General features: G+C 49.3%; 1 protein-coding gene across 5 annotated transcripts in view; it reads left to right on the top strand.

Annotated features, from left to right (window-relative positions):
- LOC140391499 (uncharacterized) overlaps positions 1-16,152 on the top strand; it is a 60,655-nt gene extending 44,503 nt beyond the window's left edge. For all 5 annotated transcript variants that reach the window (XM_072476030.1, XM_072476032.1, XM_072476033.1 and 2 more), the window contains one exon: positions 14,064-16,152. In XM_072476030.1, coding sequence (XP_072332131.1) covers positions 14,064-14,083 — 20 coding nt within the window. In that variant the 3' untranslated portion in view covers positions 14,084-16,152. The remainder of the gene's footprint in view (positions 1-14,063) is intronic.
- The last annotated feature ends 8,139 nt before the right edge of the window (positions 16,153-24,291 follow it).

Raw genomic sequence — 24,291 nt, forward strand, 5'->3', positions numbered from 1 at the left:
ATACGTAGTATACCCGCAGTAATCTTATGTACTAATGGCTCTCTCTGGGCACAACCAGTTATTTCCCCCACCCACTTTGCATACCCAGAGGTCGATAGATAACATCCTACCTGCCCTTTGGATTGCATGTACAGGGGCATCCTTCAGTTTAACTAACACACCATCCCCATAGTGTCCCAAGTTGTTCACCTGAAGAAGTTCATGAGTGCTGTTCTCCCCTGCCCTGGGAATATTCAACATCATTCCCACTAGGAGTGTGTGGTTATCATTCACAAAGGGAACACGACTGGCCAATGTCAACTCCCTCAGGTGTTCAGGAGCTTGGTGGGCAGTTTTGACCCAAGCCATCAATTGATCATTGCTAACCCAATTAGGCACTCTGTGTGCAGCCAGCTGGAGTAGGTTGGCTTCAAGGCTTTGTAAAAGTATGTTGCATACATGTTACATGCCTGCATGCGGTACACCTCTTCGAGATAGCACTCTGTCTATCAATTAACTCATTAATCGTGGTCTGATATGGTTGCAACTGTTTAAGTTCTCTCCACACAAGCTGATTGACTTGCTGGCTAAGGTCTGTAGCCTTTTCGGCATCCTGGTATATGTCCTTAACTGCAGCTCTCATTTGCCCTTTCATAACCTCAATTTCCTCACTTATCTCAGCAAGGTCAAGGGCGTTGACAGTCGAAACTCCTGCCCCATACCCTCCAACCAACAGTTCCACTATGCCTCTCTGTCGTCACTTACGTGTTGCCAATCCGCTCCCATCCAAAATCTCCCTCTCTAAGGCTACAAACAATCCTTGCCCATAGCAATAGGCTGGTAAGTGTAGACTGGTGAGATTAACCATAACGTTCACATGTTCATATCCAGGTACTATGGTCACTAATTCGTCAGAGGGGATCAGAACTAACCAGTGTCCCATCGTGTGGCTAGTGATATGCTCATATCACATTCGGCCTTAGGGGTTGTCCTTGGACTCGTGGTTGTACTCGAGCCAGAGCTCGCCGGTGTCACAGTGGTGGTTGTAGCCTTCTGCCTGGTTCCCGCCCCTATCTGGTGGGGTCCTTGCTTCCTACAATATCTCACCCGATTCTCGGGCTCCTGTGCTGACTGGCTGCCTACCGCACTTCCCTGATACAAAGCTGTTAATCTGTCACATATCATCTCATGATTTTCAGTACAGTTAGGTGCCTGGCAGGGATCTATGCAGTGAATTTCCAGACGGTCCCCTATTACTTTATATTTCACAATTGGGCGATTTGGGCCATCGATGACATTTAACGTTCTCTGATCGGCCATTTTTAAAAAACAATGTCATCTTGCCTGGGGGCAAAGTTCCTGCGTCCCAGCTTTCCGTATCACCTGTAGTTCCTTTGATCCTGCGTTCCCAACTGATATAGGGCCTAGGTATTTCAGAATTGCAAGTAATTTGTATAAGCTGCCCCGCAGGAACATATAGAGTCCCGTTTGTGCATACATCCCGAGTCCCATCATAATAAAAACCTATACCACTCCTCCCCTTTGCATCTCTCATAACATTTACAGCAGCCCAACGTACCCGCGTAACATTGGTATACATGCGATCATTGGTTCTTCTATCCGTAATATCTGGTGCCTTCCGTGTCCCTGGCGAGGTGGTCAATGTTGATGGCTGCAACCAGAAATGAAGTGGGGCTCCAACGTGGGCTAGCAATAGAATCCTATGAGAATAAACAAACACCTTCCTGCGCTCAATTTCATGATATCATTCGCATCATCTTCACTCCTTCCTCGTATTTGTCCAATATCCTGAACCACTCTGGTGGCCCATCTACAAATCCAGATAAGTCCCATTACAAGTGCCGCAGCTGGCAATGCCATGCCCCCCCCGCCCCTTGGGTTCGCCGACCCACCGGAGGGATCTCTCAATCCTTGTGACTGGGACTACTCATGAGGATATGGTTTCAACTGCGTCCAGTTGCGGACTGGGTTTCTCGTCTATTAGGGCACATGTTTGTCCAGCAATAATTACTGCATAGGGTCCCTCCCATCGAACCCCTAGTCCCTTTTTACCCGTCATGAGTTTGACCATTACCCTATCCCCTGGTGTTGGTAGTTTTGAGGTATCCTTTCCAGTCAGTTTGGTCCAATCTCTATGTTGTTGCTGTGCAATTACCTGACCCTTAAGGGCATGCAGGCGGTTCACCAGATCTTGCATGCATTGGAGTACAGTTCCTTTGCTTATCTCAAGTTCCACTCCTCCAGGTATCACCTCCTCCGGGAGGCGCATTGCTCTCCCTGTCATTAACTCAAAAGGGGTTAGACCCGTCCCCCGGGTGGGGGTGGTTCTTTGTCGCAACAATATTGCCGGCAGGGCCCGTACCCAATTATTCCCTTCCTGCAATATGGCTTTGGCCAGGTTGTTTTTTTAAGGGCCGGTTCATCCGCTCTACCATTCCCGAGCTTTGAGGATGGTATGGGATGTGGAATCTTTGCCGGTTCCCCAAAACCTTACAAGCCTCCTTCATGATTTTTCCCGTGAAATGGGCCGCTTGGTCAGAATCCAGTTGGAGGGGCACCCCCAACCTTGGTATTATTTCATTCGCCAATGTCAAAGCCACGGTACTAGCGGTGGCGTCCTTACACGGGAGTGCTTCCACCCACCGGGTGAATTGATCGACAATCATCAAACAGTATGTTTTACCCTGTACCCGAGGCAAAGGCCCAGTAAAATCCAATTGCAAATTTTCCCATGGTCCCTTGGGCCGGGGCTGATTTCCCATTTTATCTTGCAGAGACGGCCTGGTTCCACCAGGGTGCACTGTATGCATCGCTGGCCGGATTTGGTCACAACCCTGCCCATTCCCTTCCACCACCAACATTCCTTTAATAGTTTGATCATATTATCCCTCCCTGTGTGCGCTTGTCCATGATATATGTCTAACAGGGATTGTTGCACAGCCTCGGGGGCTATTATCTTCCCCTCTCTCCTCCATATTCCATCATGGCCTATCCGTCCCCCGTTCTTTCCCCACCCCTCCTTTTCCTCCACTAGTGCTCGTTCTTGCACCTGCCCTACATCAATATCAGCATTGCCTGCGGCCTTCACAGCTGCTATTCCTGGAGTCTGCATCCCCACCCATTCCTGCTCTAATAGGTCTTTCGCTGCCTGATCGGCCCAACTGTTACCTTACTGCGCAGAATTCTCAATTCTCCGATGGGCTTGGACCTTAATCACGGCTGCTCCTAAGGACTGTCGTGCGGCCAGGATCACGTCCTTTATTAAATTCTCATGCTGAATGTGTCCTCCGCTGGAAGTCACAAACCCTCGCCTACCCCAGACTGTCATGTAGTCATGAACTACACCAAAAGCGTACCTACTGTCCGTGTACACATTGATTTGCTTTCCCTTGCCCCATTCCAGGGCCCTTGTTAAAGCTATTAATTCAGCTATCTGTGCTGAGTGGTTCCCGGGGATCTGTTCTCCTGTAATCAACTCACCTTCACTATCCACTAGAGCCCATGCTGTATGGGGCTCTCCTCCCATATACTTCCTTGCTCCATCCACATATACGTTGCTCACTCCCTCTCCCACGCATTCATGCTCCGTTCCTTGTATCGTTAACCCTATCGTGGGATTTTCCCTCATATCTAAACAGCATAGGGCTGTTTAGCACACTGGGAGGGACCCTATGCAGCCTAGGGCTGTTTAGCACACTGGGCTAAATCGCTGGCTTTGAAAGCAGACCAAGGCAGGCCAGCAGCACGGGTTCGATTCCCGTAACAGCCTCCCCGAACAGGTGCCGGAATGTGGCGACTAGGGGCTTTTCACGGTAACTTCATTTGAAGCCTACTTGTGACAATAAGCGATTTTCATTTCATTTTCATTTCATCTTTACAGATTTCCACATGTCTGTCCCCAGGTAAAATATTAGCTTTCCAGTTTGAGCGTCTACTATCCGAGACACCCTTCAGTCTTCCAGCCTCTAAGAGTTGAACAATGGTATGAGGCCTATGGAGGATTATCTTACCCATCAGGGTGATGGGTTCTGATGCATTTATTGCCCATGAAGCGCACGCGAAGGCCTGCACACATCGGTGTATGCCTGTGGCTACCGCACCCATTTGGGCGGAGTAGTACCCGACTAGTCTTAATTTATCCCCATGCCTCTGGGCTACGACAGCAGCCTGCATTCCACTATCCTCCTGGAAGTAGATGTGGAATGGCTTACTGAGGTCCGGCAACCACAGGGCAGGCGCCTTCACCATTGCTTGTTTTAGATTGGAAAAAGCCTGCGTCTCCTCCTCCCCCCACTGGATCTTGTCTTTGCTAGCCCTTCCTCCCTTGGTTAAATCCTGCAAGGGTTTTGCAATGGCTGCGTATCCCTCTTTTGTGAGGGCCACAAAGAATCCAGCACGAGTTTCAAGGATACAAAGAAATAACATTTATTTACAATAACATATATATATATATACACAACAGCAGCAACCTCACTTGCTGCTTACTCCTTCCTGCTAGTTCCAAACTGGCCAGCTTTATTTATACAGGGAGTCTGCTAATGATTTCTCCGCCCACCCCCCCCCTCATTGGGGAAGCTCATACTCCCACAGGATTGTGGGATTGCCATTAGTCCCCAGCCAATGATAAGCAGGCAGGTTATAACATCCCTCCCCCCCCCGAAGTCCAAGGAATCCACCGAAGACCATGGCGAAGGAGGGCGTCGTACGTGTTTTGCCGCAGGCCGGACCCCATTTGCGTGTAACGAGACGGAGACCGGCTCTTCCGTGATGAACGGCGTAACGGTTGTACATCCATGGCCCGTGGGCCCGAGGATTCCCCCTCTGATGCGTCCTGTGTCTCCATCTCGGAGTCAGAGTCTGCTGCCTCTGTCATCTCAGCGTCTCTATCTCCTCGCAGTTGTGTAACGACCTGCGCACGCTTTGAGTGGGGCACCAGAGGAAGATTGTGAGGACTACTTTCCATTGTCTCTGCGGCTGTAAAAATGAGCTCCGGGGGCGGGGAATCTTTGGAAGGGATAGTCTTCTGGACCGAACGTGGTCTACATGTTTGCACTGGAGACGACCCTGGGCTTGCACCTGGTAAGATATAGGGCTCGTTTGGCAGAAGATTACGCCAGGGACCAACTGGGCATCACCAGCAAAATTGCGAATGAACACTGGGTCACCGGGTGCAAACTGCCGAATTGGCCGATGCCGAGAAAAACCCTGTCCCTGCCGTTCTTGTGTGCGGCGTACGTTTGCGCCAATGTCCGGGAAAACCATACTAAGGCGGGTGCGAAGTCTCCGGCCCATTAGTAGTTCTGCGGGAGCTACCCCAGTCCCCGCATGGGGGGTGGTTCTATACGAAAACAAAAAGCGAGCCAGTCGTGTCCATCGACCCGGAAGACTGCTTCTTTAGGCCTCGTTTGAATGTCTGCACTGCGCGCTCCGCCAACCCATTTGAAGCCGAGTGGTAAGGGGCAGTGCAGATATGGCGTATGCCGTTCATCTTCATGAACCTCGTAAACTCCTAACTGGTGAATGGAGTGCCGTTATCCGTGACCAGCACCTCGGAGAGGCCATGTATACTAAAAGACAAACGCATCTTCTCAATTGTCGCGCAGGAGTTGTGCCTAGCATCTTATGCACCTCTAGCCATTTAGACTGGGCGTTGATTAATAAAAGGAACATGGATCCTTGAAAAGGGCCGGCAAAATCCGCATGCAAGCGCACCCAAGGCCGCCCTGCCCATTCCCAGTGATGTAGGGGCACGGCTGGCGGAAGCTTCTGATGCTCCTGACAAATGGAGCAGCTTTGGGCCACCTTCTCAATGTTGGCGTCGAGGCCTGGCCACCAAACATAACTCCGGGCCAACATTTTCATTTTGGTCACACCTGGATGCCCATTGTGCAAGTCTCTTAGTATCAGCTCCTGTCCTTTTTCCGGGACAATCACACGCGTCCCCCGCAAGAGGATGCCGTCTTCCATGCTGAATTCTGACAGCTTGGAGGAAAATGCCCGCAACTCGCCTGGGAGCTGTCTATGCTGCTACCATACAGGACTATGTGTCGAACCTTTGACAGGACTGGCTCCATCTGGGTCCACTCACAGATCTGTGATGCCGTGACAGGCAAGGTGTCCATAAAATCTAGGGTTGCAACCACCTCAACGGTCGTGGGGGTTGACATGGGGCCGGTCGATAAAGGCAATCGGCTCAGTACGTCTGCATTCGCTATCTGCGTTTCTGGTTTGTGCTCCAGAGAATACTCGTATGCAGCGAGCAACAAAGCCCAGCGCTGGATCCGTGCGGAAGCAATGGGCGGTATTGGCTTATCCTCTCTGAAAGGTCCCAGCAGAGGCTTATGATCAGTCACGATAGTGAAGTGGCGGCCATACACATACTGGTGGAAAGTTTCATCGCAAAGACCACTGCCAGGGCCCCCCTCCTCGATCTGCGCATACTTTTTTCCCGCTGCAGTCAATGTGCGGGAGGCAAAAGCTATCGGCCGCTCGGCCCCGTTCTCCATCTTGTGGGACAGGACGGCCCCAATACCATATGGGGATGCATCCCATGTGACGAGCAAAGGTTTTCCAGGATCATAGTGGGTTAGTAAACCAGACGACGACAATTGTTTTACCCGCCGGAAAGCGGTTTCTTGCGACTGACCCCAAACCCAGGTGTGATTTTTCTTTAGCAGAAGATGCAACGGGGCCAGCGTAGTTGCCAGATTGGGGAGGAACTTCCCGTAATAGTTTACGAGGCCAAGAAAAGAACAAAGATGCGAAGTGTCAGTCGGGGCGGGGGCCTGTTGAATCGCGCGCATCTTCTCTGCGACGGGGTGCAAAACTTCGCGGTTCACCCAATAACCCAGGTAGACTATTTCCTTCGCCTGAAAAACGCACTTTGTGCGACGTAAACGGACTCCAGTCTCCGAAAAGCGTCTAAGGACAGCCTCCAGATTTTCCAAATGTTCCTGCTCCGACGTCCCTGTGATCAAAACGTCATCTAAGTAGACAGCGACACGCGGTAAACCTCTCAAAATGCCCTCCATAACGCGTTGAAAAATAGCGCAGGCAAAGGATACTCCAAAGGGCAAACGTGTATATTCATACAGACCCCGGTGTGTATTAATCGTTACATATGGTCGGGAGGCAGGGTCCAGCTCCAACTGTAGGTAGGCGTGACTCATATCTAATTTTGTGAACAAGAGTCCGCCTGCAAGCTTTGCGTAGAGATCCTCTATGCGAGGCATTGGATATCGGTCGAGTAGGGAAACCGTATTCACTGTAAGTTTATAGTCGCCGCAAAAGCAAACTGTGGCATCTGGCTTAATTACAGGTACAATTGGTGCTGCCCAGTCAGCGAAACGGACGGGCTTGATAATACCCAAAGTTTCCAAACGAGTGAGCTCCCCTTCTACCTTCTCGAGCAAGGCGTAAGGCACCGGGCGCGCCTGGAAATAGCGCGGCGTGGCTCCTGGTTTGACTTGGATACTGGCTACGGCCCCTTTTATTTTCCCCAAACCGGGCTGGAATACATCTGGGTATCGTCCTAGCACCTCAGTCAGCCCTCCAGAAACTGTTTGGAGGATGTGCTGCCACTGCAAGCGCAAATGGCGCAACCAGTCCCGACCCAACAAGCTGGGCCCATGGCCGCGCACCACGATAAGTGGGAAACGCCCCTCCTGGCGTCCATAAACAACAGGGGTCATCGTAGTTCCTGCGATGTCCAATGGTTCTCCCGTGTAGGTGGCCAACCTGGCCTGTGTGTCGGTTAATGTAAGGGTCTGTATACCCTGCTTAATGCGGTCGAATGTCCTCTGGGCGATCACGGAGACCGCTGCGCCAGTGTCCAACTCCATCTCAAGTGGGTGACCATTGACCCATACTGTCACCTTAATGGGGGGGAAACACGGGGAGCTGCCACACAATGCAGCTGCAGGCAGTCGTCCTCCGTCTCCACGTCCTCAGGAGTAGTCGCCGCAGGTTCATCCACATGGAAAGTACGGCCACCGGGCTGGTCCCAGTTTCGGTCGGAACGACGGTGCCTCTGGCGCCCCCAGGACCAGCGTCCGCGATGGGGTCGGCGCCTACAAGTCTGACACGGACATGGCTCCTCATCCATTGGTTTTGGAGAAGGCTCCCTTCGGAGAGGAATGTCCGACGGCCACTGGCGTCGATCCGGACGTTGTCTTGCCCAAGGTACCGCAGGAGTGCAGGGGGACGTTTTCGGACGGAAGGGGTTGTGCCCCAAGGCATGCACTTCCATTCCCTGTATCTCCTGCACTCCTCGTTCTGCACTCTCTCGGGACAATACTATTTGAATGGCCTGTTGAAAAGTCAATATTGGCTGAGCTAACAACTTTCTCTGGGTGGCCGCATTGTTAATACCGCAAACCAAACGGTCGCATAACATTTCTGACAAGGTTGCACCATAGGCACAGTACTCCGCAATCCTGCGTAGCCTGGATAGAAAGTCGGCAAGGGATTCTCCTGGGGTCCTCTCAGCGGTATTAAACCGGTAACGTTGGACTATCGTGGACAGGGCTGGGTTAAAATGCTACCCCACTAAATTCACAAGTTCCTCAAACGTTTTGGTGTCCGGCGCAGCTGGGTACGTAAGGCTCCTAATCACCCCAAACGCATGCAGGCCGCAGGCGGTGAGCAATATGACCACCTGGCGCTCGTTTACGGTGATATTGTTTGCCCGGAAATAGTAATGCATCCGTTATGCATTCTGGTTCCAGCTTTCCAGCGCAGCATCAAAAACATCCAAACGTCCATACAGAGGCATGGTGTAATAGAAAACAACTTCCAACCTGCATCCAACAAAAAATCCAGGGAGGTGGCTTCAGCAGTGTAGACAGCTCTTCACTTTAACCCTCGTCACCAGTTTTGTGAGGGCCACGAAGAATCCAGCACGAGTTTCAAGGATACAAAGAAATAACATTTATTTACAATAACATATATACACACAACAGCAGCAACCTCACTTGCTGCTTACTCCTTCCTGCTAGTTCCAAACTGGCCAGCTTTATTTATACAGGGAGTCTACTAATGATTTCTCCGCCCCCCTCATTGGGGAAGCTCATACTCCCACAGGATTGTGGGATTGTCATTAGTCCGCAGCCAATGGTAAGCAGGCAGGTTATAACACCCTCCACAAAGTTCCTGCAATCGTTAAATAATCCCAGCACTTGTCTGACCCTTTTCACCGTGTGGGGTCTCTGCATGGCCAGCATGGCTTTCTTTCTGTCTTCCGGGAATATTTTCCTTCCTTGAACAATGATATGTCCTAAGTATGTCACCTGACTCTGTCCAAGCTGTACTTTGTTCGGATTTAGTTTAAGTCCAGCGTCTTGGATCGCCTGCACAACCTGGTGGAGGGCCAGGCAGTGTGCTGCTGAACTGTTTGAGGCGATTAAAATATCATCCACATATTGTTAAATAGTGGTCCCAGCACAATGTAGGGGTTCGATTATCTAGGCCATATTCTTATGAAATATAGCAGGGCTATTGTGGTACCCTTGTGGTAAGCGGGTCCAGGTGTACTGCTGGTTCCCCACTTGTACTGATGCTCCTCAGCCACAGGGATTGACCAAAAGGTGGATGAGAAGGTAACCAAACAGGTGGATGAGGGTAAAGCAGTTGAATGGTGTATATGGATTTTAGTAAAGCGTTTGATACGGTTTCCCATGGTAGGCTATTGCAGAAAATACAGAGGCATGGGATTCAGGGTAATTTAGCAGTTTGTATCAGAAATTGGTGAGCTGGAAGAAGACAAAGGGTGGTGGTTGATGGGAAATGTTCAGACTGGAGTCCAGTTACTAGTGGTGTACCACAAGGATCTGTTTTGGGGCCACTGCTGTTTGTCATTTTTATAAATGACCTGGAGGAAGGCGTAGAAGGATGGGTGAGTAAATTTGCAGATGACACTAAAGTCGGTGGAGTTGTGGACAGTGCGGAAGGATGTTACAAGTTACAGAGGGACAGAAATAAGCTGCAGCGCTGGGCTGAGAGGTGGCAAATGGAGTTTAATGCAGAAAGGTTTGAGGTGATTCATTTTGGAAGGAATAACAGGAAGACAGAGTACTGGGCAAGATTCTTGGCAGTGTGGATGAGCAGAGAGATCTCGGTGTCCATGTACATAGATCCCTGAAAGTTGCCACCCAGGTTGAGAGGGTCGTTAAGAAGGCGTATGGTGTGTTAGCTTTTATTGGTAGAGGGATTCAGTTTCGGAGCCATGAGGTCATGTTGCAGCTGTACAAAACTCTGGTGCGGCCGCATTTGGAGTATTGCGTGCAATTCTGGTCGCCGTATTATAGGAAGGATGTGGAAACATTGGAAAGGGTGCAGAGGAGATTTACCAGAATGTTGCCTGGTGTGGAGGGAAGATCTTATGAGGAAAGGCTGAGGGACTTGAGGCTGTTTTCGTTAGAGAGAAGAAGGTTAAGAGGTGACTTAATTGAGGCAGCACGGTAGCATTGTGGATAGCACAATTGCTTCACACCTCCAGGGTCCCAGGTTCGATTCCGGCTTGGGTCACTGTCTGTGCGGAGTCTGCACTTCCTCCCCGTGTGTGCGTGGGTTTCCTCCGGGTGCTCCGGTTTCCTCCCACAGTCCAAAGATGTGCGGGTTAGGTGGATTGGCCATGATAAATTGCCCTTAGTGTCCAAAGTTTCCCTTAGTGTTGGGTGGGGTTACTGGGTTATGGGGATAGGGTGGAGGTGTTGACCTTGGGTAGGGTGCTCTTTCCAAGAGCCAGTGCAGACTCGATGGGCCGAATGGCCTCCTTCTGCACTGTAAATTCTATGAGAATCTATGATACAAGATGATCAGAGGTTTGGATAGGGTGGACAGTGAGAGCCTTTTTCCTCGGATGGTGATGTCTAGCACGAGAGGACATAGCTTTAAATTGAGGGGAGATAGATATAAGACAGAGGTAGGTTCTTTACTCAGAGAGTAGTAAGGGCGTGGAATGCCCTGCCTGCAACAGTAGTGGACTCGCCAACACTAAGGGCATTCAAATGGTCATTGGATAAACTTATGGATGATAAGGGAATAGTGTAGATGGGCTTTAGAGTGGTTTCACAGGTCGGCGCAACATCGAGGGCCGAAGGGCCTGTACTGCACTGTAATGTTCTATGTTCTATGTTCTAAACCTGTTAGCTATGTCTACAACTGTAAATATCAAGTGATCCGGCCCTATAGTATTAAGAATACTCGCTGGGTTTGCTACTATCGGGTATTCCCTGGTTGCATTACTATTTAGGGCAGTGTAGTCGATGGTCAGTCGGTAGCTGCCATCCGTTTTTTTTAACGGGCCATTTGGGGGAATTAGTACAGGAGGAAGTTTTAGTTACAATCCGTTGCTGTTCCAGATCAGCAATGATGCCTTTGATGGCTTCCAATGCTTCCGGTTTAATGGAATACTGCTTGTGTGTAGGGTGAACTCCTCCAGGGATTGTTATGGAGTTGACGCCAAGGTAACCGCAATCCTGCTTGAGTGTGGCCCAGGCCTGGGGTATTGGGAGGCTAGGTTTTCCCAGACCTTTCCCTTCTCCCAACTGGGCCGAATAGTCGCTACCCGGGAGATTGTACATCCTTTCCGTTGCCCCCACCGGTCCTGTCTGTCGGGTTTGTTCCACGTTATGGAGGCTGCCTTTGTGTCAATTACAGCTCCCAGCTGTTCCAATAAATCTATCACCAGAATGCTGCCTTCCCCAGTCGAGCATTTCCAAATTTGAACCTGTTCTGCTTGATCTCCTATTTCTAAAACTATCGGTTCACTTCAGATTGCTGTTCGTGTTCCTCCAGTCACTCCCTGTAGTTGCATACTATGATTAGTTGTCGGCAAGGGTAAATCTGTAATGGACCCAGCAGTCCCGTTTCTCGTGGCCATTCCTCCGACAGTTAGTGCATCGAATTACCCTCCCAGTGGCCCTGTTCTGCCATTCCCTCGCAAAGTGTCCTTTCCTCCCACATAAAAAACATTCCCCTTTTGCTTTGGGTTGGAATTCCCCAGTTTGAATTGCGGCTAATTTGGAGTTTTTCTGGCAATTTGCCTCAGCTTTCATGACCCAATTCATAATTTCCTGATATGTATTTGCTACCGGGAGACCCATTTCTACTATTTTAGTTAGGGCTGGACTGAACCCGTCCTTTAACATATTAAAAAATATCTCATCATCTTTCTGGGGTTGACTACACCCTCCCTCATCTACATAACTTTGGAACTTCCGTTCCCCGTATTCGTCTGCTGTTTCTTTGGGACCTTGTTTAACGAGTGTCACCTTTGTCCAATTAGCACTACCGTGTCCTAAGGCCCGCCCCAGGTCCCGTTTAAAATTATTTTATTTCTGCCGGTCTGTTCTGCCGGCTGCCGTTATCCAGCCCCTGCTTTGTACATTGACGGGGTAACATCTGCCAGGCCGAACCAGGTAATTTCCCCTTTGTTAACAGTCTCACATCATCCAGGGTTAGATCATGGGTTTCCTTTAATTCATCCATGGTTTCCCAAAAGGCTGAATTAGTATGGATTCGGCTCAGTGGACCGAGTTTGTTCGTGAACATTTGTTTCTCCGCTGCAGTCAGCGACATTGCTTGAGTGGCCACTATTGCCCCTCTCCCACCCGCGGTGGTTTTGAATGTAGTTCGAATTGGTGCCATGGGAGCAGATGGGATTTTTGAATTATATGGGGGTGGATAGTCATTATACTGGGCTGCTTCGTCAGCTAAACTTCCTCCGTCTATTTTCCCCTGTTCTCCTTCCTCCTCAGGGAGGGAGGGATATAGTGGCTCAGCCACCATCCTTTCCTGGGGTTTGTTAAGTCCCTCCTCCTGCGCTTTTCTTATAGAGGCTGCTTGTTTCTGCTCTGCCTCAGTTTTGAGGCAATTTTTCATCAGGGGAGCAAGAATTACAGCTGCCATCTCTGCCTTATTTTTAGTCTGCCCTAGCCACCAAGCCTTTTTGCTCAGCTTCGGGCACTTCTGAATCATATCCTTTTTCAACCATCTTATTGATCAACTTCCTATGCTCAATAACAATGGATTGTATCATACTGCCAGCAGGTCCCCACTGGGGGCTCCCTGTTTTGGACTCCATCGAATCGTCGCGGGGCCCTACCCTTTCCAATCTGCTTTTTTAAAAACGCGCGGCGGTCTATCCTGCACTGCTCCTGGGCGTGGTACAAAAGTCCGTCTTTGTCCACCCAATAGTAGCGCGTTCTCTGTTGCTTGTGTCTGCCGCTACCTACTCGCAACTTGCACCCCTTGTTCAAATCGCACAACTTATGGGTCCGACCATGTGATACGCAACCTCTATCTACTGGGTGGTAAATTAAAATGTACTCACCTGGAGAGGCATATCATTCTGGGCAGAATCCTGTGGACGATAATGCTAGCAGCGCCAAAAAATGTAGGAGCGGTTTCAAGGCCTGTCTATTGAGTCAACTTCCACGTGGGCTTTTCTCCTGTGGCTCAACTCAGTACAAAGAACAGCAGACACATCAACAATCTGAAGACATTTTAATTTTCTACAAGCTTGCTTTCATGTACATGAGAGATAAGACCTGGAAAGCTGCCAAGGTCCTTCTACAGAACAAAGACACAAACTCAGCATATACATAACATTCAAAAATCAATAGCCCTCCCCAGTTGGACGTGATCCAATCCCTGAAGCTGCTATGTTTAAACTTCACCCAATAGAATTGCAAGCAATGTTTAAACTTCACCCAATAGAATCGCAAGCAACCCATGATTGGTGCCAGGATCCTTATCCTGACAGCTATGTACAATCTCAACATCTTGTGCTGTTTGTTTCTGAGAAACAGAACAACAGAACCAGCACCCTGGATTGTTTCACTATTGATTACTTATATGTCCTAAAAATACATGTTTAATGGTTAATAATGATTACCCGGCACTCTTCCCATAATTCATCTCAATCCTTAATAAAGTAACTTATGTAAAAACTACTCTAGTGGCATGCTAACTATTTAATTTTAAGAGGTATCATCGCTGAACCCCCCCCCCCCTACTTTACTAGTGTCCAATGCTAATGATTGTTTTGTCTTTTCCTCCAGCTCAAGTTGCTCCAGCTTAGTTCAGAAATTGACAACGTTGATCCACTGTGAGTTAACTGATAAGACGGATGTTCCTATATTCAGCTTTCCTCCTCCATTCTCCTCTTCAACCTTAATGTGAGATTTCTGCAGTGATGTGAAACGTTAAACTTTAATATCAGCTTACTTTGAGTAGCTAAACACAGAAATAAGGGTCACGATTTGAAGTGATTTATTGGATTCACAAGCGTGTGGATCTCAGGTGATCTATTCTCATGAGCTTCCATAGCTTGCTCAAGGAAGAAAAACACTCTACCACTGCCAGTGCAACAGTACTGAGTCTCCATATCCATTTGAATTAGGTTTTTATTCTTAAGTCTTCTGAGAGAGGCAGATATTTCAGATGAAAACCCTGATGAAATGACCCCCTCCCACATCAACAAGGTGGATATGTTTAAACATAGTAAATATGTTTAGCAACATTGGAACATTGAGCTCATCATGTGCATCTCCTTTTAAGAAAAAAAGTCATAGGGATAATCATTAACTTTTCATTGAACAAAAAGACATCTACCGGGATTGAGCCACCCCATGGAAATCCATAGATAAGATCATATTCTAAACTAAAAGTTGACACATGGTAATGGATTCAAGGTGGGTAGGCTGGAGATGGAATTGTGGAGATTACTGGAACAATAGCCACACACTATAGGTTTCTCACTGTAGTCACTTCCTGACATAAGGTCAACATGAAATTAGCTACAGCTCTAAACACTGGGACAAGCAATACTGAGAGGGAGAAAGATAGCATTTGAATGCTAGACATTTTGTAATATCTTGCCAGTGTCTAATGAGCATTCAGCTACATTGGTCAGCATGGAACTAGGAGTATCTAATGGTGTTAGGTATAGGTATAATTTTAGGTTATATGCTGTAAGCAGTTAACCCCACAAAAAGCATGGTTACAAGTGATGCTTTTAACTTTCATTACAAATTTTTTTACTTTTGCTCAATACCCCACAGATGTTCGCTTAGATGGGGAAGATTTGAAAAAAATCATTCACAGAATGCATGTGCTGCTGCAAAACCAGCATTTCTTGCTTATGCCCTTGAGCTGAATGGTGTGCTAGGTCATTTCAGAGGGTTTTAAGAGTCAACCACATTGCTGTGGATCTGGACTCGCATGTAGGCCAGATTGGGTAAGGATGGCAGATTTCCTTTCCGAAAAGACATTCGTGAACCAGATGAGTTTTTACAACAATCAACAACATCTTTAGACTTTTAATTCCAGATTTTTATTGAATTGTCAGGCGACATTTGAACCAGACTGGATTCCCAATCCAGGGACAATGCCACTATGTCACTGCATCCATTCTGTCACTGGGCATTTTAGAGGGAAGATGGAAGTCAACCATATTGCTGTGGACTGGCCAGATAGGGAAAGGGCAGCAGATTCTGTCCCTCAAAAACAGATTGGTTTTTGGAACAATCTAGTCATTACAAGGTCACTATTACTGATACTAGCTTTTTACTCCAGATTTAATTGTTTCCAAGCTGCCATGCTAGGATTTAAACCCTTGTCAGTTAGTCCAGGCCTCTGGATTACTAGTTCCAAAAAGTAACATGCTGCCACTGTCCCATTTTGGATATACCAGAGTGATTTAACCAAAGAACAACCAAATTGGATAGTGAGTAGTATTTTCCTGGTTTACCTTGTACCAGAATGAGGCCCTATATAGTATGTAGCTGTGGATAGGGATATACATGTGCTTGTACAGGGGCTAGGGTATGACAAGCGTTCCAGATACCATTCATTCACCTACAAACCATGAAATATTTTGCCTTCACATCTTTCCATTTTAAATGTCTTTGCAAAATACATTTACTTCCACCATACAATTGTTGAATTTGTTATTGATCTCCCAAATACATTGGCAAATGTCAGTTCTCTTCCTGACAGGTTTCTACATAGACAGAAGCACCAGGTTGAGAGCTCAAAAACCTGGTAAATCACCTGATGAGTTGTATGATTAAGTGCCAGTGATTTATTGTCAAAAGAAATGAATTTCTATTTTACAGCTGAGGGTGAATAAATTTGACCTTTTTTGAATCATGTTTGTTGAATCCTTTGGTAAGAATTATGAAGAAACTACATGTGCTTTATACTGGAGGTAAAGGGGAGGCGGCTCATTACATTGCATGGGCGTAACCACATATCTTTTACCACTACTGGGGGGGCCACTGAGATAGCAGAATACTAAATTTTGTAATCCTGTGAAAGTTTCATATTAATGCAACAATAGCTGTCATTCAACACCACGAAGGACATTAAAGATGGTTTAAATGCTGTAGATATCCCCTCAATTGCAATACTGTCCTATTCAGCATGTCCTGACAGACTTACTGCATTGTTGCAAATGCATGAAAGAACTTCTCATACTTAGCATGGTGGTTAGCACAATTGCTTCACAGCTCCAAGGTCCCAGGTTCGATTCCAGCTTTGGTCACTGTCTGTGAGGAGTCTGCACGTTCTCCCCGTGTGTGCGTGGGTTTCCTCCGGGTGCTCCGGTTTCCTCCACAGTCCAAAGATGTGCAGGTTAGGTGGATTGGCCATGATAAATTGCCCTATTATTTGCATTTCTCATATTTATAAACAGTTGTATATATACACATCACATTTTTCTCGCCTGCGCTAATTTCCTTTATTATACAGAGGTTTAGTTTGTTCTTCATTTAACTGACCCTACGTGCCTTTCATTGCCCTCTGGATCGGTCTATGGCTCCTCCCCCCCTCTCCCCCCCGGCTTCGGCTGTGCTTTTCTTTTATTCTCCGGACAGAGTGGAATCATCTCTCGTGGTTTCCCTGCCTTCCTTCCGCCTCTCTCTCTCTCTCTCCTCTTCTCTCTCTCTCCCCTACCCCCCCCCCCCCCCAAGGCTGCTCCGATACCCCGAAGATTGCCACTATTGGGCATGGCTTCACCCTCACCCCCACAACCTTGGATATTGCCTCGGAGAAGGCTGTCCAGACCCCAGCAAGCTTGGGGCAAGCCCAAAACATGTGGGTATGGTTGGCACCGATCACATTTTCCTCCACCTCTGGGAAGAACCTGCTCAGTCGAGTTCTGGTCAGGTGCGCTCTGTGCACCACTTTGAGCTGCATTAGGCTTAGCCTTGCGCAGGAGGAGGTGGAGTTCACCCTGCTCAGTGCTTCGCTCCAGAGTCCCCATCCTACCTCTGTCCCCAGTTCGTCCTCCCATTTTTGTCTGATCTCGTCCAGTGGAGTCCGGGCTCTGTCCAGTAGCTGTCCGTATATTTTCCCACATAGCCCCCCTTCTCGTTGCTTGTGCCTATCAGGTCCTCTAGTAGTAGTGTGCTTTCTGGGGCCCCAGGGTACCCCACTGTCTCTTTGCAGAGGAAGTGTTTTATTTGGTGGTGTCTCATTTCCTGTCCTTTTGCTAGCCTCCACTTCCTCGTCAGTTCGTCTAGTGTCGCCAGTCTGTGCCCTACGTAGAAGTCCCCGACCGTCAATGTGCCCCCGTCCCGCCTCCATTTTTTGAAGTAGGTATCTAGCATGGCCGGGGGGAATCTGTGATTGCTGCAGATGGGGGCCATGGGGGACATTTTAGTTATCCCGAAGTGAGGGCCGAAGGGCCTGTACTGCGCTGTCATGTTCTATGTTCTATGTTGTCTGAGCTGGGTCCATGTTCTCAGCGTGGCCACTACCACTGGGCTTGTGTATCTTGTTGAGGGGGATGGGAGTGCTGCTGTAGCCAGGGTCCGGAGGGGCGTTCCTTTACAGGATGCCTCCTCCATTTGTACCGAATCTGTGTCGCATTCTTGTACCCATCCCCTCACTCTTTCTGCCGTCGCTGCCCAGTGGTAGTATTGTAGGTTTGGTAAGGCCAAGCCCCCTTTGATTTTCCTTCTTTGCAGTGTCTGTTTTGGGATTCTCAGGTTCTTCGCCGCCGCCGCCACCGCCACACAAACGCCATGATTAGACTGTCTACGTTTTGGAAAAAGGCCTTGGGGATGAAGATCGGAATGGATCTAAACAGGAAGAGGAACCTTGGCAGTACGTTCATCTTGATCGTCTGCACTCTCCCCGCCAGGGAGAGTGGGAGCGAGCCCCACCTTTGAAGGTCTCTTCTTACTTCCTCCACCAGGCTGGTCAGGTTCCACTTGTGGATCCGTGTCCAGTCTCTGGCTATCTGGATCCCCAGGTAGCGGAATCTGTTCTGGGCTGTTTTGAACGGGAGCCCCTCCAGCTCTCTCCCTCCCCCGTTTGGGTTCACAGGGAATGCCTCGCTTTTGCCCAGGTTAAGTTTGTAGCCAGAGAAGGTTCCAAACTCTTTCAGTATTTGCAGTATTGCCTTCAGTCCCTCCTGTGGCTTCGAGACATAGAGGAGCAGGTCATCTGCATAGAGTGAGACTCTGTGCTGTCTCCTCTCCGAATTCCCTTCCAGCTTTTCGCGTCCCGCAGGGCTATCGCCAGGGGTTCGATGGCTAGCGCGAACAAGAGTGCGGACAGGGGGCAGCCCTGTCTTGTTCCTCTCTGCAGCTGGAAGTATTTCGAGCTGGTGGTGTTGGTTCAGACGCTCGCTTTGGGAGCGTTGTACAAGAGCCTCACACAGATGGTGAACCCCGCTCCTAGCCCAAGCTGTTCCAGTACCTCGAGGAGGTATTTCCATTCGACTCTGTCGAAGGCCTTTGCGTCCAGGGAGACGATCACCTCTGGTGTTCTCTCCCCAGAGGGGGTCATTATTACGTTCAGCAGCCGCCTGATGTTTGCTGTGAGCTGCCTACCCTTGCCAAAGCCGGTTTGGTCCTCTACGACCACCTCTGGTACACAGCCCCCCAGCCTTTTGGCCAGGACCTTTGCGAGTATTTTCGCATCCACGTTCAGCAGTGAAATGGGTCTGTATGATCCGCATTCCGTCAGGTCTTTATCATTTTGAAGTATCAGTGAAATTGTGGCCTGTGCTAGCGTTGGGGGCAGGGTGCCACTTGCCAGTGAGTCCGCGAACATGTTCCTTAGGTGTGGAGCCAGGACTGGTGCAAATGTTTTGTAGAAGTCCGCCGGGAACCCATCGGGTCCCGGTGCCTTCCCCACCTGCATGGAGCTGATGCTCTCCATGATTTCTCCCAGGTCTATTGGTGCTTCCAGCTCCACCCATCTGTCTTCCCCCACAACTGGTAGTTCCAGTCCGTCTGTTTCATCCCCGCATCCCCGTTGGGGGCTCGGAGGTGTGCAGTCCCCGGTAGAAGGTCTCAAATGCCTGATTGACCTCCTTTGGTTCTGTTACCAGTCTGCCTCTGTTATCCTTTACCTGCGCTATTTCCCTTGTGGCTGCCTGCTTTCTCAGCTGGTGAGCCAATAGGCGGCCAGCCTGGTCTCTGTGTTCGTAGAAAGTCCCCCGTGTCTGACGGAGTTGGTACACTGCTTTCCTAGTGGATAGCAGGTTAAAGTCCATTTGCAGCTTTTTCCTCTCTGGCAGCAGCCTTACGGTCGGGGCCTCGGAGTATTTTCTGTCCACTTCCAGGATGGAGTCCACCAGTTGTTGCCTGGCCACCCTCTCTTCCATATCTCTGCTTGCCTTGTAGGCTATGATCTCTCCTCTAATCACGGCCTTCAGTGCCTCCCAGAACGTGGAGGGTGAGACCTCCCCGTTTTGGTTGTTACTCACGTAGTCGCCTATGGCCCGCGATGTTTTCTGACAGAAGGCCTTGTCAGCCAGGTCTATGTCCGGCCTCCATGTGGGGCGCTCGGCACTGCCGGTCTCCAACCTCACATCCATATAGTATGGAGCCTGGTTAGAGATAACGATCGCAGAGTACTCCGTTCCCGTGATCCCTGGAAGCACAGATTTCCCCACTGCAAAGAAGCCGATACGGGTGTATACCTTGTGTACTTGTGAGAAGTATGAAAATTCCTCCTCTCCCGGGTGCAGGAACCTCCATGGGTTCACCACACCCATCTGCTCCATAAATGCTCCTAGTTCCCTAGCTATGCCAGTCTTTTTCCCTGCTCTGCGGTTTGATTGGTCGGTCAGTGGGTCCTGTATACAGTTGAAGTCGCCCCCCATGATCAGTCGGTGTGTGTCAAGGTTGGGGATTTCTGTCATGGTCTTCTTCATGAATTCTGTGTTATCCCAGTTGGGAGCATACACATTTGCCAGTACGACCGGTGCCCCTTCCAGGACACCACTGACCATGACGTACCGTCCCCTGGGTCCGCAACTGTCTTGGTTTCCGTAAACCTCGTCCTCTTACTAATTAATATTGCTACTCCCCTAGCCCTCGTCCCGTAGCATAAGTGGTATGTCTGTCCCACCCAGCCCTTCCTTACCAGCCGTCAGTCCTTCTCCCTCAGGTGCGTCTCTTGTAGGTAGATTATGTCTGCTTTCAGGCTTCTTAGGTGGGTGAAGACTCTGGATCTTATGACCGGGCCGTTGAGTCCCCTTACGTTCCAGGTAACAATCCTGGTGGTTTTTTTTTGACCCCCTGGTCTTGTGGGGTCACCCATACTTACCTGGTGGATGCGCCCCTGCCCTCCGGGGTTTCCCTTCGTTTGGGGGGCCGTACAAAATGGCCGCGGTCATCGCTCTCACCATGAGGTCGGGCCCCAGGGCTCTGGGGTTTCCTTTTGTCCAGAAGGCACCCACCATGGCCGCCAACTGCGTGTACGCCACGTGGCTGCGCCCCTGCACTCCAGGGTCTCCCTTTGTCCTGAAGCCCTCCCGAGTGGCTGTTTGTGGCACCGTCTTGGTTCCTCGCCCTGCTCCATGCCTGCCAAGGCCTGTGTTCGTGCTGCTTATCTACCTCACCCTTCCCTTTGCTTCTCTTTTGTTCTGCGCTCTCCCCCCCCCCCTTAGTCCCTGTTCCTCTGTTCCCCCAGTGTTCTTCCCCCTCTTCTGCCCTGCCCCCCCTTCTCTTTATGCCAGGCGCTCCCTCTCCCCTGAGAAGCGCGCCGCGGCCCTCCTTTCTTCCTGTTGCCCTGTTCTGGTCCTGTTTTACCTTCCTTTTGCTAGCCCTTGTCTCGCCCTCCTGTCTGCCTTTTTCACCCTCATTCACCTTGCTTCGCTCTCCCCCATTGCATTGAGAGGTGGAACGAGCCCGGGAACGAGTCAGCACAGTCCCGGGCAGTGCACCAAGCAAGTGTGTACAGTTCGTGATCTTACTGTCTCGGTTTGCGGTCTGCCCGCTGCTCTTTTTTCCGATTCTTTCTTTTCCATCCCCGTCGCTTTCATGATGGCCGTTGGGGCTGTCCCTCCCCCAGTTTGTTTGCTCTAACGAACTCCTCCACTGCCGCTGGGGTGTTAAAAAACAGCTCCTTCCCCTCAAATGTTACCCAGAGTTTGGCTGGGAATAACATCCCAAATTTCACATTACTTTTATAGAGTGCTGATTTGGCCCTGTTGAATTCAACCCTTCTTTTGGCCAGGTCCACCCCAATGTCCTGGTACACCCTTATGGTCTTCCCACGTGCTCGCTTTCGTCTGCCGGGCCCACTTTAGGATTTTTTTCCCGGTCTTGGAACCTGTGCAGCTTCACGATAATCGCTCTGGGCTGCTCCCCGGCTTTGGGTCCTCCATCCCCTCTGGCAGACCCACTATTTTAACATTCTGCCACCTGGACCTATTTTCCTGGTCCCCCACTTTCCCTCTTAGGGTCGTTACCAGCCTTTTCACCTCGGTTTCCTGAGTTTCCATCCTGTCGCTCTGCTCCAAGGTGGCTCACTCCAACTCCCGAATAGTTTTCTCCTGCACCTCCACCTTCCTTTCCAGGCCGTTGATGGTTCGCTGCATTTTTTCTGTTGTCTCCGCCAGCATCTCCTTCATCATTGTGTGGAGCTCCGTCCTGAGTGCCTCCCTCATGGCGTTTATCTCCGTTTTTATCTCCTCCTTTATGGCGTTTATTTCCGTTTTCAGCACGCTTCTCCATTCCTCCCCGTGCCGGGAGAGGGGGGGGGGGGGGGGAAAGAGATGGTCGTGGCATCCTGCTCCGCTCGCCAGCTTTTCCGCTTCCTGATTCGCCTGAACCTCCGCCTCGCCCCGTGGGGTCGTCTGCCTGCGCGGCCGCAGCTCCTGCTTTTTTCCTTTGCCTTCGCTGCGGTTCCTTCTTACATCTCGCCGTCCCCTCAAGTTATTATTTGGAGGCATATTTCTGTGTGCCTTCCTTTTAAAAACAATTTTTTTAAAATAAAAGATATATTTTTTTTGATAGTTTTTTTTTCTGTTTAAAAAGTTTTTCTTTTTAAAAAAAAAAAAAAAAAAGAATTTGCAGGAGAGGAGAGGAACAAGGAAGGCTGAATTAAAAAAATAAAATAAAAATTTAATACTTCTTATTTTGTACTTGCGATCCTCTCCGTGCTCAGACTTTCGGGCCGTTTCGGAGCGATCCCCACTCCTCCTCCACGTGCAGCACACCGGCACCAGTCTTTTTTTTTTCCTCTCCCTCTCCAGCTCCATGGAACGGAGCTTTGGCGCCTGGGCAGGGCCGAAGGAATTTTTTTATTTTTTAATACCCCGGGAAAACCCCCCCAAAAAAGCCGTGATTTTGCGGCAGTGCCGGGAGCGTCTTTGCTGCGGCTGCTCCGTTCGTGATCGCCACCGGAAGTCTGTGGACAAGGATAAGAGTGCTCCTAGGGTGAATGTGCTAAATTGCGGGAAGGATAATTATAACAATATTAGGCGGGAACTGAAGAACCTAGATTGGGGGCGGATGTTTGAGGGCAAATCAATATCTGACAGGTGGGAGGCTTTCAAGTGTCAGTTGAAAGGAATTCAGGACCAGCATGTTCCTGTGAGGAAGAAGGATAAATAAGCCACATTTTGGGAACCTTGGATAACGAGTTAGTGTAGGCCTCGTTAAAAAGAAAAAGGAGGCATTTGTCAGGGCTAGAAGGCTGGGAACAGACAAAGCCTGGAGGCCTGGAAGCCTGGAGACGGGTCAGGAGGGCTAGAAGGGGTCACGAAAAGTAATTGGCAAATAGGGTTAAGGAAAATCCCAAGGCTTTTTACACGTACATAAAAAGCAAGAGGGCAGCCAGGGAAAGGGTTGGCCCACTGAAGGATAGGCAAGGGAATCTGTGTGTGGAGCCAGAGGAAATGGGCGAGGTACTAAATGAATACTTTGCATCAGTATTCACCAAAGAGAAGGAATTGGTGGATGTTGAGTCTGGAGAAGGGTGTGTAGATAGCCTGGATCATATTGAGATCCAAAAAGACGAGGTGTTGGGCATCTTGAAAAATATTAAGGTAGATAAGTCCCCAGGGCCTGATGGGATCTACCCCAGAATACTGAAGGAGGCTAGAGAGGAAATTGCGGAGGCCTTGACAGAAATCTTTGGATCCTCACTGTCTTCAGGTGATGTCCTGGAGGACTGGAGAATAGCCAATGTTATTCCTTTGTTTAAGAAGGGTAGCAAGGATAATCCAGGGAACTACAGGCCGGTGAGCCTCACGTCAGTGGTAGGGAAATTACTGGAGAGCATTCTTCAAGACAGGATCTACTCCCATTTGGAAGCAAATGGACGTATGAGTGAGAGGCAGCATGGTTTTGTGAAGGGGAAGTTGTGTCTCACTAACTTGATAAGAGTTTTTCGAAAGAGGTCACAAAGATGATTGATGCAGGTGGAACAGTGGATGTTGTCTATATGGACTTCAGTAAGGCCTTTGACAAGGTCCCTCATGGTATACTGGTACAAAAGGTGAAGTCACATGGGATCAGGGGTGAGCTCGCAAGGTGGATACAGAACTGGCTAGGTCATAGAAGGCAGAGAGTAGCAATGGAAGGGTGCTTTTCTAATTGGAGGGCTGTGACTAGTGGTGTTCCGCAGGGATCAGTGCTGGGACCTTTGCTGTTTGTAGTATATATAAATGATTTGGAGGAAAATGTAACTGGTCTGATTAGTAAGTTTGCAGACGACACAAAGGTTGGTGGAATTGCGGATAGCGATGAGGACTGTCAGAGGATACAGCAGGATTTAGATCGTTTGGAGACTTGGGCGGCAAGATGGCAGATGGAGTTTAATCCGGACAAATGTGAGGTAATGCATTTTGGAAGGTCTAATGCAGGTAGGGAATATAGAGTGATTGGTAGAACCCTCAAGAGAATTGAAAGTCAGAGAGATCTAGGTGTACAGGTCCACAGGTCACTGAAAGGGGCAACACAGGTGGAGAAGGTAGTCAAGAAGGCATACGGCATGCTTGCCTTCATTGGCCGGGGCATTGAGTATAAGAATTGGCAA

Source organism: Scyliorhinus torazame, chromosome 15 (assembly GCF_047496885.1).
Source record: "Scyliorhinus torazame isolate Kashiwa2021f chromosome 15, sScyTor2.1, whole genome shotgun sequence".
Classification (NCBI taxonomy): Eukaryota; Metazoa; Chordata; class Chondrichthyes; order Carcharhiniformes; family Scyliorhinidae; genus Scyliorhinus; species Scyliorhinus torazame.